Source organism: Alosa sapidissima, chromosome 15 (assembly GCF_018492685.1).
Source record: "Alosa sapidissima isolate fAloSap1 chromosome 15, fAloSap1.pri, whole genome shotgun sequence".
NCBI lineage: Eukaryota > Metazoa > Chordata > Actinopteri > Clupeiformes > Clupeidae > Alosa > Alosa sapidissima.
Window position 1 is genome coordinate 19,195,356 of NC_055971.1, and position 17,016 is coordinate 19,212,371.

Sequence of the window (17,016 nt, forward strand, 5' to 3'; positions counted from 1 at the left end):
AACTTGGAGCTTGTCTCCCAAACCCCACTCTAACACCAACTGTGTCTCTGCGCCTTAAAAAGCCCTTCAGCTCATCAGGCCCTGATCGGTCTCAAGTGTGTTGGGATCTCGTGTGTTGAGGGGTGGAGTTTCCAACTCCACCAGCAGATGGAGCCAAAGCTGTCCGTGACTGCAGCCATCTCAGGGGAATGTAGCGCCCCTTCAGGATGCAGCCTCTCGTGACATCACACATCCCCCCCCTCGAAACCGACAGCCATCTGGTAACCCTACTGTTAGTCTCCCGGTTCCTGGCCATCCACTGCAGAGGGGCATGATCAGACACCACCGTAAACCGCCATCCCAGGAGGTAGAACCGCAGGGATTCCAGGGCCCAGGTTACAGCGAGACATTCCTTTTCAACAGTGGAATAGTTCTCTCTTGGAAGTAGCTTCCTGCTGAGGTACAGAACGGGATGTTCCTCACAGTCATGTGCCTGGGCGAGTACAGCACCCAGACCCACCTCCGAAGCATCCGCCTGGACAATAAAGTCCTTCTTGAAGTCCGGCGCCACCAGGATCGGACTGGAACACAGGACTGGTTTCAGGTTGACGAAGGCTGCCTCCGCCTCGGGAGTCCATCTCACCATTTGTGAGTGGCGTTTGGTTATCAGCTCTGTTAGAGGTGCAGCAATGGTAGCAAAATCCGTAATAAAACGTCTGTAGTAGACGGCTAGGCCCAAAAATGACCTCACCTGTTTCTTGGTGATGGGCTGTGGCCAGTCCTGTATGGCCCACAACTTGGCTTCCTGAAGCTTGACCAACCCCCGCCCAATGGTGTACCCCAGGTAGTTTGTCTCGCTGAAGGCCAGCCTACACTTCTTTGGGTTTGCCGTGAGCCCTGCTTCCCCGAGTGAATCAATCACAGCTTGTACCCGGGGCAAGTGGCTGGCCCAATCTGGACTTTGTATGACCACATCGTCCAAATATGCCGCTGCGTACCTCTTGTGGGGAGCGAGGACGCGATCAATCAAGCGCTGGAACGTGGCAGGCGCTCCGTGGAGACCAAACGGGAGCCGGGTATACTGGTAGAGCCCCCCTGGTGTGGCAAAGGCCGTCTTCTCCTTCGACGCCGGGGTCAGGGGCACCTACCAGTAGCCTTTGGTGAGGTCAAGAGTGGTTAGGAAGCGAGCATGCCCCAAGGAGTCTATCAGGTCATCAACACGAGGCATGGGGTATGCATCAAACTCAGACACTTCATTTAACTTCCGATAGTCATTACAAAATCGTACTGACCCGTCTGGTTTGGGGACCAGTACAATGGGACTTGCCCAGGCACTTTGGGACTCTTCGATCACCCCCAGCTCCAGCATCTTCCTTACCTCCTCCTGAATAACCACTTTACGAGCCTCCGGCACGTGGTAAGGGTGCTGGTTTATTTTTGCCAGGCATGGTGCGGATCTCGTGTTGGACCACCTCCGTGTGCCCAGGTAGGGAGGAGAAGACATCTCGGTTGCAATCCACCAACTCCAGGGCCATCTGCCGTTGATGTGGGGACAGGCTTGGACCCACCTGGACCTCTTCTCTCCCTGGTTCCTTGGTCTTTGTGGGGGGTAGACAGCTGAACAACACCTCCCTGGCGTGCCACTTCTTTAAAAGGTTAACATGATAAATCTGCTCAGGCTTTCTTTTATCAGGTTGCCTCACCTTGTAGTTTACCTCTCCCACACGTTCAATGACCTCATATGGCCCTTGCCAGGTTGCCAGGAATTTGCACTCCACGGTTGGCACCAGGACCAGCACTCGGTCCCCGGGCTTAAACTCTCTGGATTGAGCAGATCTATTGTAGGAGGCTTGCTGTTGCCGTTGAGCGGTCTCCATGTGTTCACACATCATGGGATAGACAGCCTTCATTCTCTCTCTCATGGCCCCAACATGCTCGATCAGGGTCCGCTGTCGGCACGGTTGCTCCTCCCAGGCCTCCTTGGCGATGTCCAGCAGTCCTCGGGGTCTGTAAGAAAGCAAGAGCTCAAAGGGTGAAAAACCCGTAGACGACTGAGATACCTCTCTCACCGCAAACAGTAGGTACGGTAGCAGCTGATCCCAGTTGCGCCCATCTTCCCCGATCGCCTTCCGCAGCATGGATTTTAGGGTTTTGTTAAAACGTTCGACTAGCCCGTCTGTCTGGGGGTGGTAGACTGACGTTCTCAGCTGTTTGATCTTCAGCAGAGCACAGAGTTCTTTCATCACCTTGGACATGAATGGACTCCCTTGGTCTGTCAATATCTCCTTCGGGAGCCCCAGACTAGTTGACAGAAGGAACAACTCCTTGGCGATTTGTTTGGACGTAGCCTTCCTCAGTGGGATGGCCTCAGGATATCGGGTTGCATAGTCCAGGATGACCAGAATGTACTGATGTCCCCTGGAACTCTTCGGTAAGGGCCCAACGATGTCCAGTCCAATCCTCTCAAACGGGGTCTCGATAATGGGCAAGGGAATGAGCGGGTTTCTATATGTGGGCTTTGGCGCCACCCGCTGACACTCAGGGCAACCACGACAGTAGTTCTCGATCTCTTTGTGCACTCCTGGCCAGAAGAAGCGTCGCAAGATTCTTTCTTTCGTCTTCTCTACCCCTAGGTAAGCTCCCTAGCGGGTGGGTGTGTGCTAGGTTGAGTACGGTGGCCCGGTGGGGCTGTGGTACGAGGAGCTGTTCATGCACCTCACCATTTTTCCATACCACCTGATACACTAACCCCCGGTTTACTGCAAAATCTTTGATTAGTTGTTGTTTTAACGATTATGCACTGGCCAGTTGTTCTCGCCCCACTATTCCCATCTAAAAGTCAAATAGAATAAAAGTTAAAAAGGAGAGATAAAAAAGACACAGAGTGGTTTAAAACTTTAATTTAGTTTTTCATTAAAACCTTTGGGATGTTTGAAGTTTTAAAATCCACAATCTCTCTGCTCTTTTCCTCTGTAAACAGGTCCAGCCTGGGTTAGGTTTAGGATTAGGTCCCATTAAGTCAGCGGTGGCAGCGCTGCCTGGAACACGACGTTGGGGGCATAAAACACCATCGAGCCCTCTTCACTGAACTGATCAAATCTAATGGTGCCTATGAATCATCAACACATTATACTGACACTGAATTCCCATGTAAATTAGTGTAAAAAAGTTATTATTTCATCAATCTGGTGCAAAAACTTTTCCACTTTTTTACTCTGGAACAATGACAATGATGTGCTTGCTTGCCAATGATGGTGCTTCACTGGAGTTTTGACTTTTCATTTTATTGTCTTGGAAACCAATCTGGTAAACAAGTTCTTTATCCCTCATAAAGAATACCGCTCCTGAAGGGACTGTAATGTTGGTGACATTCTTACAATAACAGAAAAAAGCACACTCACTAATAAGAGTGGAGGCGGTCTAGTTTTTCATTAGTGGCAGTTTTATTACCATATAACAATGGTACCCTGAATCCTTCATATTCTGCTTAATAGGTGGAAAAAAAAAGTATTCAAAGAGTGCGGATATTGTAAATGAGAGAATGCCTAAAAACAGCAGTATGTTGTCAGATCTCTCACTTCCTTTGTTGGAACAGAGCAACAGAGTTGCAACAGAGCAGGTCAGAAGCAGAGTGCTCCAGCTTGATCACTAGAGTGAGGACTTCGCTAAAAGAAGGTATGTTCTAGATCAGCAGTACATGTGAAAATTATCATTTGGTTCTCTTTCAGGTGGCCTTAAAATAATCTGTTTAAGGATTTTTTTAATAAAGGGTGCTTTAATTTAATACATTAATTATTTAATTAAGGGTGCTTTTAAATTACAGTTTTTCTTGATCGCTTTAATGCTTGTGTCAACTCTGACATCACGTTTTCAAAACAGTTAACACACTGGTCTAAACAAAAGCATTTTGACCACATTTTGCTTGCAAAGATTACCCTCTCAAAACATTTAAAACATGCAGAAAGCAACAAAATGTAAAATATAGTTCTCAAAATGAGGAGTTCAGCCACATGTCAGCTTTTGTACTGTTTTCTTCACCAAATAGGCAATACAGTACTCTCTCTAAATGTGTCTTATCCAACTTGCAAATAGCAACACAGAACAGTCATGGTATCTCTTGTGGATAATGAATGATTGCAGATTGAAGATTTGTGCAAAGGAGTTTCACACAGGTGTATCAGAGATTCTGACTTATATGAAAGGAATCTCTACCATCTGTAATCTCAAACATCTGTGAATAGATGTTTTTCCTTTTGTATAGCACAGGGAAACTAATAGAGTTTGGGGTCTTTGAATTATTGTTTTGCAAAAGGGTGTAAGAAATGTGTGAACCCAATGAAAACTACATTGTCCCCGGAGCCACTTGGGGTTAAATGCCTTGCTCAAGGGCACAACGGTGGAACCCACAGCTTTCAGGCTACCTCACGCTAGCCCAGTTCCCTAACCACTACGCTACCACCGCCCATACATAATATGTCTGTGGTAAAAAAAAATTGCACTGGGCGAATTGTTTAGAATTACACTTGAACTCATTCAACTTTTTCATAGTTGCTTAGGTTCTGTTCTTAAATGACAATCAACATGCCCCAAAATACTGTTAAAATGTTTTCACATCATAGTGTGTTGCTCATATTATCACAATTTCTCATTCCTTTGCAAGTTTCAAATACTTGGGAAGCTTGGGATATTAGTGCAAATGACCACATGCACTTTTCTTGGGTTGCCTTCATTAAAAACGGGCAGTGGTGACATGGATAACAAAATCATGAGTTGTCAACCATTTAATGTGATTCATTGACATACAATTTTCTCTATGAGTAATGTCTGTGGCTTCATTGAGATCTGTGGTGTCAATGAAATCTGTGGTATGATGAAAAATATGGAAGGGTTTTTGGTGTTTTTTCAACACCAAAAGCATTCAGATGAAGGCTGTCTGTGTGCTCAATCTTAAAAGGTCTTCAATGGTTGTTTTAGTTGGGTGCTCTTTGGTATCAAGAGAAAGGAGTCAAAAGAAAAAAAGGCTGTGTGGAGGCATTTCTAATCTGTCCTTACATGTGAATTCAATACAGACATTTTGATTTAAGGAGTGCCTTATTCTGGAGAGTTTTTTTTCTTCTTTTGACTTGAATATTTAAAATGATTTGCAGAACAGCGTGACAGCGAGAGCCTGCAGAATGGAACATTGGAACACAAGTTTACTTGACTATGACCCCAGTGACTACAATTACACTGATGTTTTGACTGACATCACGGGCACAGATGTCCTTGGTATAAACCACATCATTTCCCTGGTGTGCTACGCCCTGGTGTTCATCATAGGTGTCCCTGGCAACGCCTTGGTGGCCTACGTCACGGCATTCCGCATGCCGCGCTCCGTCAACGCCCTCTGGTTCCTGAACCTGGCCCTGACCGACCTGCTGTGCTGCCTGTCCCTGCCCCTGCTGATGATTCCGCTGGCCCAGGACATGCACTGGTCCATGGGCCCACTGGCCTGCAAGCTGCTGCACGGCACCTTCTTCCTGGTCATGTACTGTAGTGTGCTGCAGCTGGCGCTAATCAGCATGGACCGCTGGATGCTGGTCAGCTGGCCCGTCTGGTGCCAGAACTGGCGCCGGCCACGGTACGCCTACTGGGCATGCCTGGGCATCTGGATTCTGGCGCTGCTGGGCAGTGCCCCACAGTTCGCCATCCAGGAAGCCGTGGAACCGAAGTTGATCTTTGGCGGGGTGTCGGAAAAGGTCAGGTGTATTCCTGTGTTGCACAGCATGACGGCCGCCTGGGCTATAACCATCTTCCGCTTCATGATGGGCTTCGCCCTGCCGTTCATGGTGATCTGTGTGAGCCATTGGCGCGTGTACCAACGGGCGTCGGGGCGCAGGCAAAGCCGCGGAGGGCGCGAGAGGTCGGCACGAGCCGCGCGTGTCATCATCGCCGTGGTGCTGACCTTCTTCCTGTGCTGGGCGCCGGTGCACATGCTGGACATCGTGCACCTGGCCCTGCCAGCTGACCACCACATCCACCACGGCCACAAGCTGGCGTTGGCCAACGTGCTGGCCACCTGCCTGGCCTACGTCAACAGCTGCCTTAACCCCGTCATCTACGTGTGCATGGGCCGGGGCTTCAAGGAGGGAATCACACGCACACTCCGCAGCGTGCTCCACCTGGCCTCCGAGGCGCCCACTCACTCCATGGGAGGGACGCAAAACTCAAAGAGCACCAGTGCGAACACACTGGACAGGAGTGTGTGACTCCAACAGCGGCCACAGCTGACCTAACCTGACCTGGTCCACCAATGAATCACTCCTCCGACTGAACATTCGTAGAGTAAATTAACATGAACACATAACATAGTTTACTGAGACCTTTCCAACTCTCCTACCACTGCTCTGTCTGATTATATATATGCTTGTATATATGCCCTCTATGCTTTCCCAGTCTGCTTGCTACTGTGTGCTACTGATTGTTTTTTTATGTTTTGTAAGATGTCCTCAAGTGCCTTGAAAGCTGCCTATAAATAAAATGCACTATAATGATGAAAATGAATATTAGCATTATTATTATTATTATTATTATATGTGGTCCTCAGTGTAACAGAACATGTTGTTCATGGCTCACACACAAATCGTCATAGTTTTACTACTGATGTTTACACCATTTCAATCTGCTGTGTAGATAAAAACAGAGGTGGCAGATAGCATCCGTTCGGGGAATTACACTATTACACAATTCTTGTTATCTCATCACCTCAGCCTCTTCTTCACTTTCACCTTCTCACATTTCACACAGATAACAACACTGGAAAAGTCACAGCAGTTTGACCACCAAAGAAATCAATTAAACAAAACCTCACCTCAAATCATGAAGCAATATATTAGCAACAACGAGCTTTTGGTCAGTTTGGTTGATATTTGACCAGGAAATGGAAGACTGTGTAAGTTTTTCTAGTTGTGCAACAATGAGAAATAGAACGTGAAAAAAATACAGTTTGAGAAATTTCTTCAACTTCCTTCCTTTCCTTTACCACAAAGTCCTTGTTTCACTGATTATTATGGGTGTAACTTCTGTAAAGAAGAGAATTCATTCTGACTGCCATAAATGAAGGTCTGAAATGAAAGGTGTGTGCACTTTCACTATCCAATGTATTGCCTCTCTGTAACCTAACACACAATAGCCAAACATACTCTAGCAACCCAGCACAAGTGATAGGATAAAGGAAATAATGAAAAAATGTGTACCAAAGGAGATGGTGATTTCTGCAAGTGAATACATCCATGGAGAATAAGCAAAGTTTACTCTTAAAAAGTGTACAACTGTGACATATGCACATAACACATGCCACAACCACCATTTTGATTGTGCAAGATTGTGTAAGCATTACAGACCACAGCAGTGGTGTTGTGCAATTCCTCTCCCTTCCTAGCCTGGGTGCCAGCTGAACTTAGTCCCGCCCACAACATTTGAGGTCGGGAAGTTCTAGAATTGAGTATGGCTACGTCAGGCTATTCCCTTCCGCTGGTTCAGTGGTTTCCTACGAAGAATGTTTAAGTCTTTGTATGTGAATTTTTACAGACCCACATGAGTACATTTATTTAAAAATATGTTATATAAAACGAAATACAAGAGGTTGTCAAAGTTACTAAACCACAAACAGAGGTTGGCACTAATACAAAAAAAAACTATTTTGTTACAAACTACAAATACTGGCTCATAAAATGTAACAAAATAAAATACAAAATTGTTAATTGGCCTTTGGAATTAAAATAGCCCCACATCATCACATACCCCTCACCATACCGAGATTGTCATAGTTTTATTTCAGTTAGCCTATTAGCTGGTTTGATGCTCATTGAGCTCAGTGCAAATCAAACCAGCTAATAGGCTAACTGAAATAAAACCATGCAAATCTCTAGGTATGGTGAAGGGTATGTGATTATGTTGGGCTATTTTAATTCCAAAGGCCAAGGGAACTTGATCAGGATGCATAGTATCCTGGATCCATTAAATAACTGGCCTTTTAAAATCAAAATCTGCCTGCCTCTATGGGAATTTAACATAGGGGTGCCAATACTTATGACTAGGGTTGGGTATCGTTTGGGTTTTATCCGATACCGGTGCTAAATCGATACTTTTAAAACGGTGCCGGTGCCGAAACGGTGCCTGAACCGGTACTTTGTTTTTAAAATGTTTTAAATTAAAATAGTCTAAAGCATGAATTGCTTTTTTTATTGATAAGACAAATTTGAACATGAAATTGAACTGTTATATTTACTATCAATATCTCATTGCTCCTACGAATAATACATTTAAATGTTAAAACAGCTTGCCACGCATGCACACACAATGGTAAGCTCTGCTTTCAAGTTTACCCAGTGTAGGCGGTTTGCCATAAGGTATGTTAAAACCGCTTGCCATAGAACTGCCAGGTCATGGACAACGGCATTTGCAAGCAAGATAATCTAACAGGGACTCTACTTTCCAGTTAATTCAGTGTGTTCCCAAATGCTTCAAGAAATTATATGTCTTAACCCATAACACGCAATAGTTTTTAACATGTTAGGCTACATGTCGGTGTTGAAGTGTTTAGATTCCCAGCGCTAGCAGGCATTTTAACAGCAACTATGCGCTAAAACCAGTCAGCTGAGTTTAATTAGCGATAACGTAGGCTACTGGAGATGGTTTCGTAGCCTCTTTGACAGCTCAATGACATCAGGTATGTAACCTTCATATTTATGTTTTTGCCAGCTAACTTTTAACATGATCTTCATATTCATTGTGATGCTATATGGGCCTCATGCACATGAAAGATTAATATCATGCTATCATAACACACCGTGAAATAAAGTTTTCACCTTACAACTTTGCTGATAACATTTCAAATAAATGCCAGTTAGCACATTAGCAAGGATATTGTGTAACATATAGGCTACTGTTGATGTTGTTTCATAGCCTTTTGCTTGTAGTTAGGCCCACTGCTAGATTTTGACAGGAGCTCGCAATATCGCTTTAAAGTAAGCTACCTGGGCTCACGCAAGCTGTCAAACACTGTCTACTTGTGTGTGGTGCACCCCTCTGGTTTATACATCCAGTGTTTATGTTAGCTAACTGTATCTGAATGTGTTGCTATCAGAGCAAGACGTTAGAGATGGCGCATGACATGCAGTGATGCCTCGTATAAAAAAATAAATAAAAAAAAACGCTATTTAAGCACCGAAATGAGGCACCGAAATCCACGTTGTTATTCGATGCAGTTACTACCGTTTGCGTCGGCACCGGTGCCATATTAGAACCGTGTTTCGGTGCCCAACCCTACTTATGACCCCTGTATTTTAAGGAAGAACATTTATTTATTTATGATACATTATTCACAAAGAAAATTGGTGTTAGGGGTGTCACGATATCAACATTTTAGAATACAATTATCATGACAAAATATATCACGATATTATCGCGATATCAATAGCAATCATTATATAAGAAAGCAATCACTTAAAGTAGGCCTAGACTATAAATTAATTTTATTCTAACGTTTCTCTCTTCAAAAACATACCATCCATACGACGGAGTATTAGGGCCACACATGAAGAAAAAAATATTTTTTGCCATGGCGACATTAAACTAGACATGTCGACTTTAAAGTTGCCATGTCGACATTCAACTCGACATTTAGAGAATAAAGTTGAAATATCATGTCGACTTTAATCTCGACGTGTCGACATTAAACTCAACATTTTGAGAATAAAGTTAGTTTGGAGAGAGAACGGCCGCTCGGGACGATTGAAAGGGAGGACGAATGACACATTTTTCTTCGAGTTTTCTTCGAGTGCAACAATGATTAGACATAGGCCTACATCATGTGGACAAAACATAGAACATATTAACCTCCGTTGCTCAGCCAAATGCTTTCCTGTTATCACGGAGTTACAGGCGATAAATGCGATGGTCAAAGGTAAACGTCATTAGCGGTTTATTTATTTATTGTAGGCCTATTATTAAATAGTGTTTTTCATCTAAAGGTTCAACTTCATGCTTATGCACTAGACTAGGTATACTAAGTGCTCCCCAATCCCAGACTTTCACATTGCATGTTTGTTTGTAATGGATGCAAACTGCTAAATGTCTATGGAGGGACGAATAAAGCTGTCATCCCGACCAGGCAACCCCATGTATTCTAAGTAGGCCTAAATGCACACATATTCCCTCACGGGATCAAAAGAGTATAGGCCTATATACTTATACATATCTGTGTTTATAGCCTCCTATATGTATTGCAGGTGAGACATGGAAAAGCAGTTTTAGAAAAAATTGTTTTGCCATGTTAACCTATGGAGGAGAGTGACGGCCTGTGGGTCATGAAGGGCAGTTATTTGGATGCGCGGTGGCCTTACCCACGTAAAACAGAGTGAAATAACATTTTGTAGCCTACTATAAAAACATTATATCATTGGAAACATGTATTATTCTAGCTATATAATAGTGCATGGTATAACCGCGAGATACAGCGCTTCACGATGACGGCAATGAGAAGACGCAATCTATCTGAATATCTGCAATCTATCTGAAATAACACCTATTTGAAGTAGGCCTATTATTCATGTCACATATTGTGTTAGTGTAGGCTACATAGCTTAAACTGTAGGCTATGTTTAAACTTTATTTCGAGTTTAATGTCAGCATGTCGACTTTAAAGTCAACACATCGAGATTAAAGTAGGCCTAGATATGATATTTCAACTTTATTCTCGAAATGTCGAGTTTAATGTCGACATGGCGACTTTAAAGTCGACACGTCGAGATCAAAGTCGACATGACATTTCAACTTTATTCTCGAAATGTCGAGTTTAATGTCGACATGTCGACTTTAAAGTCAACATGTCGAGTTTAATCTCGCCATGGCAAAAATATTTTTTGTCTTCATGTGTGGCCCTAATACTCTGTCGTACATAAAGGGCTTCCACTCCCACTTTCCCTCATAAAACAAAATGTCCAAACCAGGTCAACAACATTAAACTGCTATTATCGACTGATAAGACAAATTTGAACATGAAATTGAACTAGCCCTATAACTGTATTTATGAATACCTGTAGTTTCATTGTTTCTAGGCATAATTCTAATTGCAGGACAGGTAGGCTATCTGAAATTGCATTTTCAGGAGACTTTCCATAACTTATGGTGTTAGCTATTGTATGTTAAAATGGCATGTCATGGTTGCACACACTGCCAGTTCATGGACAAACGCAAGTAGCTTACGTTACCTCCTGTCAGAGCAGCTTGGCGATAACACAGTGTTTCCCATACATTGACTTATTTGTGGCGGCCCACCACAATATCAACATTGACCACCACACAATGATTTTCCTGGTTGTACTAAATTGTGCTTAAATCTGGTTAGAATCATAACCGCGCTGCACTCATTTGTTAAAAACTGTTGCATTCGAGTTAATTCTGCAAACCTACCACCACAAACAGAATTCAATTTTGTGGGAAACACTGTAACATGTGCGGTGATGCTTCTTTCCTCTTTGACAGCTCAGAAATATCATTATGCAGAGGTATATTTTTAAGCCTACATATTTTTTTACAACCAAACTTTTAGCATGATCTTCAAATTCATTGTTATGCTATAGGCTATGTGCATCATGCGAATGAAAGATGGAAAACGTGTCAGTAGTTCGGAACGCACGGCGAGACAAAAGAAGCCTACAACTTTGCATAACATTTCTGTAAGATACTGGAGACAACAATAAAGACAGCAACTTTCACTGCACGGTAACTGGTTTACTCAAGCACTGCACATAAACTTCATTGTTGGTGACTACTACTAACGAACAGGTACAGAGAACATGCAGCGCCCCTAGAGGCACAACAATACATTACATCTCCCCTTCTCCTTCAGCTTATTTGTGGGGACTCCATAGCAGATTAAATAACTGAAGGTTTCTTACACAAATTTAAAAGCAAAAATAAACAATATTCAAGAACCTTCCAACTTATTAATGTCAATATAAAAAGGCGCCACAATTGACATATTTCTTTAACTATTCAGGAGTAACTTGTCCATTACCAAATATTGAAAGCTATCAACAAACAGTTGGGCCTACTGGCTCATCTAACTCATGACAAGTAGCAACTACAAATCCAGTCTTTCGGGAGGTTTAACTGCACGGGTCCATTTTTTTAGACCCGCCCCCGCCCGGACCCATTAATATTTTGCCCGTTACCCGACCCGTGCCCGCGATAAATCGCACACAAGCTAAAATCATTCAAATGAATCTGCTTTATTTTTTTCTCGCACAATTGAAGCACGTAAAGCGACCTTTTTTTTTTTTTTACATTTTGCGTCAGGGATAAACCTTACAACAACGACACATAACCCAAACCTTGCTGCATCAGAACATTATTCTACATAAAATGGACCTGTTAATGAAACAAAGAGAACAAGAAAAAAAACAACCTGAGCCTGCCACTAGCCAACTTTACCTTGACTTCATCCATTGTAGCCTACTCTCTTGCGCTCCAACTACGAGACGGTTATATTGTTTAATGTTTTCACACATAGGCCTAGATGCATCAAACAAATAATTCAAAAGTCGCAGTACTGATGTGATGGGTCAAGTGTCGTATCGTTGACTAAAACACATATTTACAATGTGGTAATGGTAATTTAGATATACAAATATTTCACATATTTTTCAATGATGTTTTATTTCTATACTGTTTTGGTTCTCATCGTATCCGCCCGCAAGGAGTTCTTTTCCCGCCCGTACATTTTAGGGACGTCATAATTTACCCGTTTTAGCAACTTTTCTGCGGGTACCCGTCGGGTAGGCTACCCACGGATACCCGACCCGTTGCCCGACCCGTTGCTGCTGCTTAGTGGTGTAGGGCCGAGAGGGCTGTGGTTGACCCACATTCAAGGGTTCCTTGGCAGGTGATGCTGAAGTAGAGTCCTGCACGGGTCCAATTTTTTAAATCCGCACCCACCCGTACCCGTCATGTTTAAAACCGCATCCGACCCGTTTTCCGACACCAGAGCTAGTTAAAATCCGTACCCGACCCGACCCGCATTAAATAAAACTGACACCCGACCCGTACCCGAGTTTAACAGACACGTTTAAGCAACTAATAACACAACCATTAACATTGCAGATCCAACTTCAGCTGAAGTTGACAGGCATATCCTACATGATGTATTGTGGTAGCCTGCGCTACTTTTCAACACCCGAGTGATAACATTTGACCACTTTTCAAGCAGATGCGTCTACAAGGCTATCGCCACGCAAATGCCTAATTTAGAATTCAAACACGGCCTTGCACACACAACTTATTAACAGCAGTAGTAGGCTAGCCTACATTAAATGAAAGAATGATTCGGTCATAACCTACACCGGATTATGCATTAGCCTGTGAAACTTTATGGAAATATGCATAAGACGTGTGACACTATCCCGTTTATTTGAGTGCAAGATTGAATGGGAAAAATGTGGCCTACCTTTTCCCACCCATAGGAGAAATCTCGCTCGCTTGCAGGGATGTCAATCTCACAATCTAGGCAATATTGGGAATTAAGCGAGCATGCTCTCTCCACCATAACATGTCAAAAGAGTCATCTTTAGGCGTTTTTAATCAATGTGCAGCCACTTTGTTCTGAAAGACTGCAGGCAGATCCCACGCATGTGATTTTTAAAAGTGAAAGTATAGGAGCCTGTTTTGGGAAGGCACATACGAAACGTGCATTTCAAATGCTTATCAACTTGAATTGCAGGCATATTATTTAGGATGTGTTACTATGTAGAAAATATTGTTACGTATGCACGTGATGTTTATGAAAGGCCAATTCCGACTTAGACCCGTGTCACCCCCGTGTCCGACCCGACCCGCATCCGACACAGTAGAATATTTTTCACCCGTTTCATCAAAATGTGCGGGTCACCCGTCGGGTACCCGCGGGTACCCGAACCCGTGCAGGACTCTGTGCTGAAGACCCAACTAGGGAAGGACTCAGTTCCTTTTGTTCTGGGAGGACATCAGGGAACTCCTCCCAGGGCTCATCTTGCACGAGGTGACGTGACTGATTTGCTTTTTCAGTGCTTTTGCGAAGGTGCTGACAGTTCCAGCGGAACTCCTTGCCATCAGAATTGACGATGTAAGACCTGGGTGTGCTGCTATGTTGCTGGATGACAACAGCTGGAGACCACTTGGAGTGGCCGGGGTAGGGCTGCATTCTGACTTCTTTCCCTGGTACCAGCGCAGAGCGAGCGCCCATTGTCCTGCCTTTGTCATAGTAGTACTTCTGGGATGCTTTGGACCTATTGAGTAGGTGTCTGACTTTCAAAGAGTTGTAGGCCTTTGGGACAAGCAAGTTGTTGAGCTGCAGGGAGTTTGTTTCTGGTCTTCTGCCCATGAGCAGCTGCGCTGAGGACAACTCCACTGTCTCTAGCGGGGTTGTTCTATAGTCAAGCAATGCCAGATGTTTGTCTGAAGCTTTGTTCCACAGTCTTTTCACTGTTTGTAGTGCCCGTTCGGCCTCTCCATTTGAGTGAGGTGTGTGAGGTGATGATGTGAGATGTGATATGCCATAGTTCTCACAAAAGTCTCTAAACTCCTCTGACACATACTGGGGCCGTTGTCTGTTCGTAAGACAGTAGGAATCCCATGTCGACTGAACTGTGATTTCAGTATTTCGATGGTGGTGCGGCTTCGCTGATCTTTGAGCTCATCCACTTCAATGCATTTGGAAAAGTAATCCACTAGAAGAATGAAGTGCTTGCCCTCAAACTCAAAGATATATGAGGCCACTAGCTCAAATGGCAATTCTGGGGTTTCAGTTGGTTTTAGAGGCAACCTTGGTAGTTTGTTTTGGAACTCGGCACATTTGCTGCAATTCTTCACTACTTCCTCTATCTCTGCACTCATGCCCGGCCAGTAGAGCACTTTGCGTGCTCTCTGCTTGCTTTTCACAATTCCTAAATGAGACTGGTGTATGAGTCTTAACATGTGCTGTCTCATAGTGGGTGGTATTACTATACGCAGCCCTTTGTACACTACTCCATCACATATGGTCAGTTGACTTTTTGAGTCCCAATATGGCTGAACAGTCATTGGGGCCTCTCTCCTGTGCTCCGGCCAGCCTCGCTGGATGATGTGTTGTAGGGAGCTCAGTTCTTTTTTTGTGTATTCTTGTTGCTCAGCGTACTTTTCTTCACTTACAGCCACAAAGTTCAGCATGGAAACACATTCCAACTGTTCCAATTCTGGAGTATTGTGTGTCAGTTGCGCTCTGGACAGTGTGTCAGGCAGCTCCATATCTTTTCCTTTCCTGTACCTCACAGTCAAATCATACCACTAGATTCGCAGGCGCATCCTCTGTATGCGCATGGGGGTGGAAAGCAGAGATTTCTTAAAAATATCCTCAAGTGGTTTATAGTCATTATACACCGTGACTGACTTTCCAAAGATATAGTGATGAAATTTTGTGCATGCATGGACAATAGAAAGCATCTCCTTTTCTATCTGTGCATAGCGGGTTTCTGCATCGGTCAGAGACCTTGAGGAGAATGCAACTGGGTGATCGTCCTGCAAGAGCACAGCACCTAATCCACTGCTGCTTGCATCACAGAAAATCTCAACTGGCTCTGATGGGTCGTAGTACTTAAGTACAGGGGGGTGTGAGCACAGTTCTTTGAGCCTCGCAAAGGCTCTTTTCTGAGCCGGTTGCCACGCAAACTCCACATTGCCTTTCAGAAGCTGATGCAGTGGTGCATCTTCCTCACTGAGATTTGGTATGAATTTTGACAAATAAGTCACAAACCCCAAAAAGCGTCATGCCCCTTACTGCTTGGACCTTGGCTGGATCAGGCTTCAGGCCGTCTGCAGTCAGTAAATGGCCAATATATGGGACTTGGCTCTGCCGAATGCGACACTTATTGAAATTAAGCTTTAAGTTGTAGCCTGTTGCTCTCTCGATTACTTTGTGTAAGATTTCATCGTGCATCTTAACAGTGGGGGCCGCAATCAAGATGTCATCCATAATGGCCACTGCTCCTGTAATGCCCTCTAGCATGCCATCCATGATCCTCTGATAGATCACGGGGGCACATTTTATTCCAAACGGTAGCCTCAACCACCTGAACCTACCAATGGGCGTGTTGAAAGTTGTAAGGAATGATGATTCTTCATCTAACTCAATCTGGAGGTATCCCGACTTGGCATTGAGGACTGAGAATATTCGTGCTCCAGCCATAGATGACACAACCTCTACAATGGTGCGCATGGGGTAATGTTCTCTTTTGATTACTTTATTTAGATCGCTGGGGTCTATGCAAATTCTTAACTTGTCTCCCCGAGAGACCGCCACCATTGAACTGACCCACTCAGTGGGCTGCTCGACCTTTTTGATATAGCCATTTTCTTCCATTTCATGCAATTTCTGGATAATCTGTCCCTAGAGTGCAGCGGGCTGTCTGCGCATGGGGTGGACAACACCTTTAGCATTGGGCTCTATTTTAATTGTGTACTTCCCTGTGTAACCTGCGTTGTGTTGAACCTGCACGATTCAGCCCTGCACACGCCCGGACGCGAACAGCAGCACCTCGGATCGGGAGGCGAGCCCGCTAACAATTGAGCCAATAGCCCAAGCTACTGGCTTGCATGCCAGCAGCACTCTTGAGGCGTCGGGGAGTGAGGTTTACCAACGTTCCACAAGCACAGCTAAGCTAGCTGGCATCCGTTACACTCACCCCCCTAAACCTCACTCCCGATCCAGGTCACGGCACCAATGTAACCTGCGTTGTGTTGAACCTGCGCGGTTCAGCCCTGCACGCGCCCGGACTCGAACCCGCGAACAGCAGCACGTCGGATTGGGAGGCGAGCGCGCTAACAATTGACCCAATAGCCCAGGCTACTGGCTCGCATGCCAGCAGCACTCTTGAGGCGTCGGGGAGTGAGGTTTACCAACGTTCCACAAGCACAGCTAAGTTAGCTGCCATCCGTTACACCTGGTAGAGTCCCTGTGGTGCGTATTAGCTCAGGAAAGTCACG

General features: G+C 44.5%; 1 protein-coding gene across 1 annotated transcript; it reads left to right on the top strand.

Moving 5' to 3' along the window:
* Positions 1–3,568: 3,568 nt before the first annotated feature.
* On the top strand, positions 3,569–6,518 carry LOC121684623 (C5a anaphylatoxin chemotactic receptor 1). Its single transcript, XM_042064682.1, has 2 exons — positions 3,569–3,654; positions 5,127–6,518. Exon 2 carries the CDS (start codon positions 5,154–5,156, stop codon positions 6,225–6,227), a length of 1,074 nt encoding a protein of 357 aa, XP_041920616.1. The 5' UTR covers positions 3,569–3,654; positions 5,127–5,153; the 3' UTR covers positions 6,228–6,518.
* Positions 6,519–17,016: the final 10,498 nt, after the last annotated feature.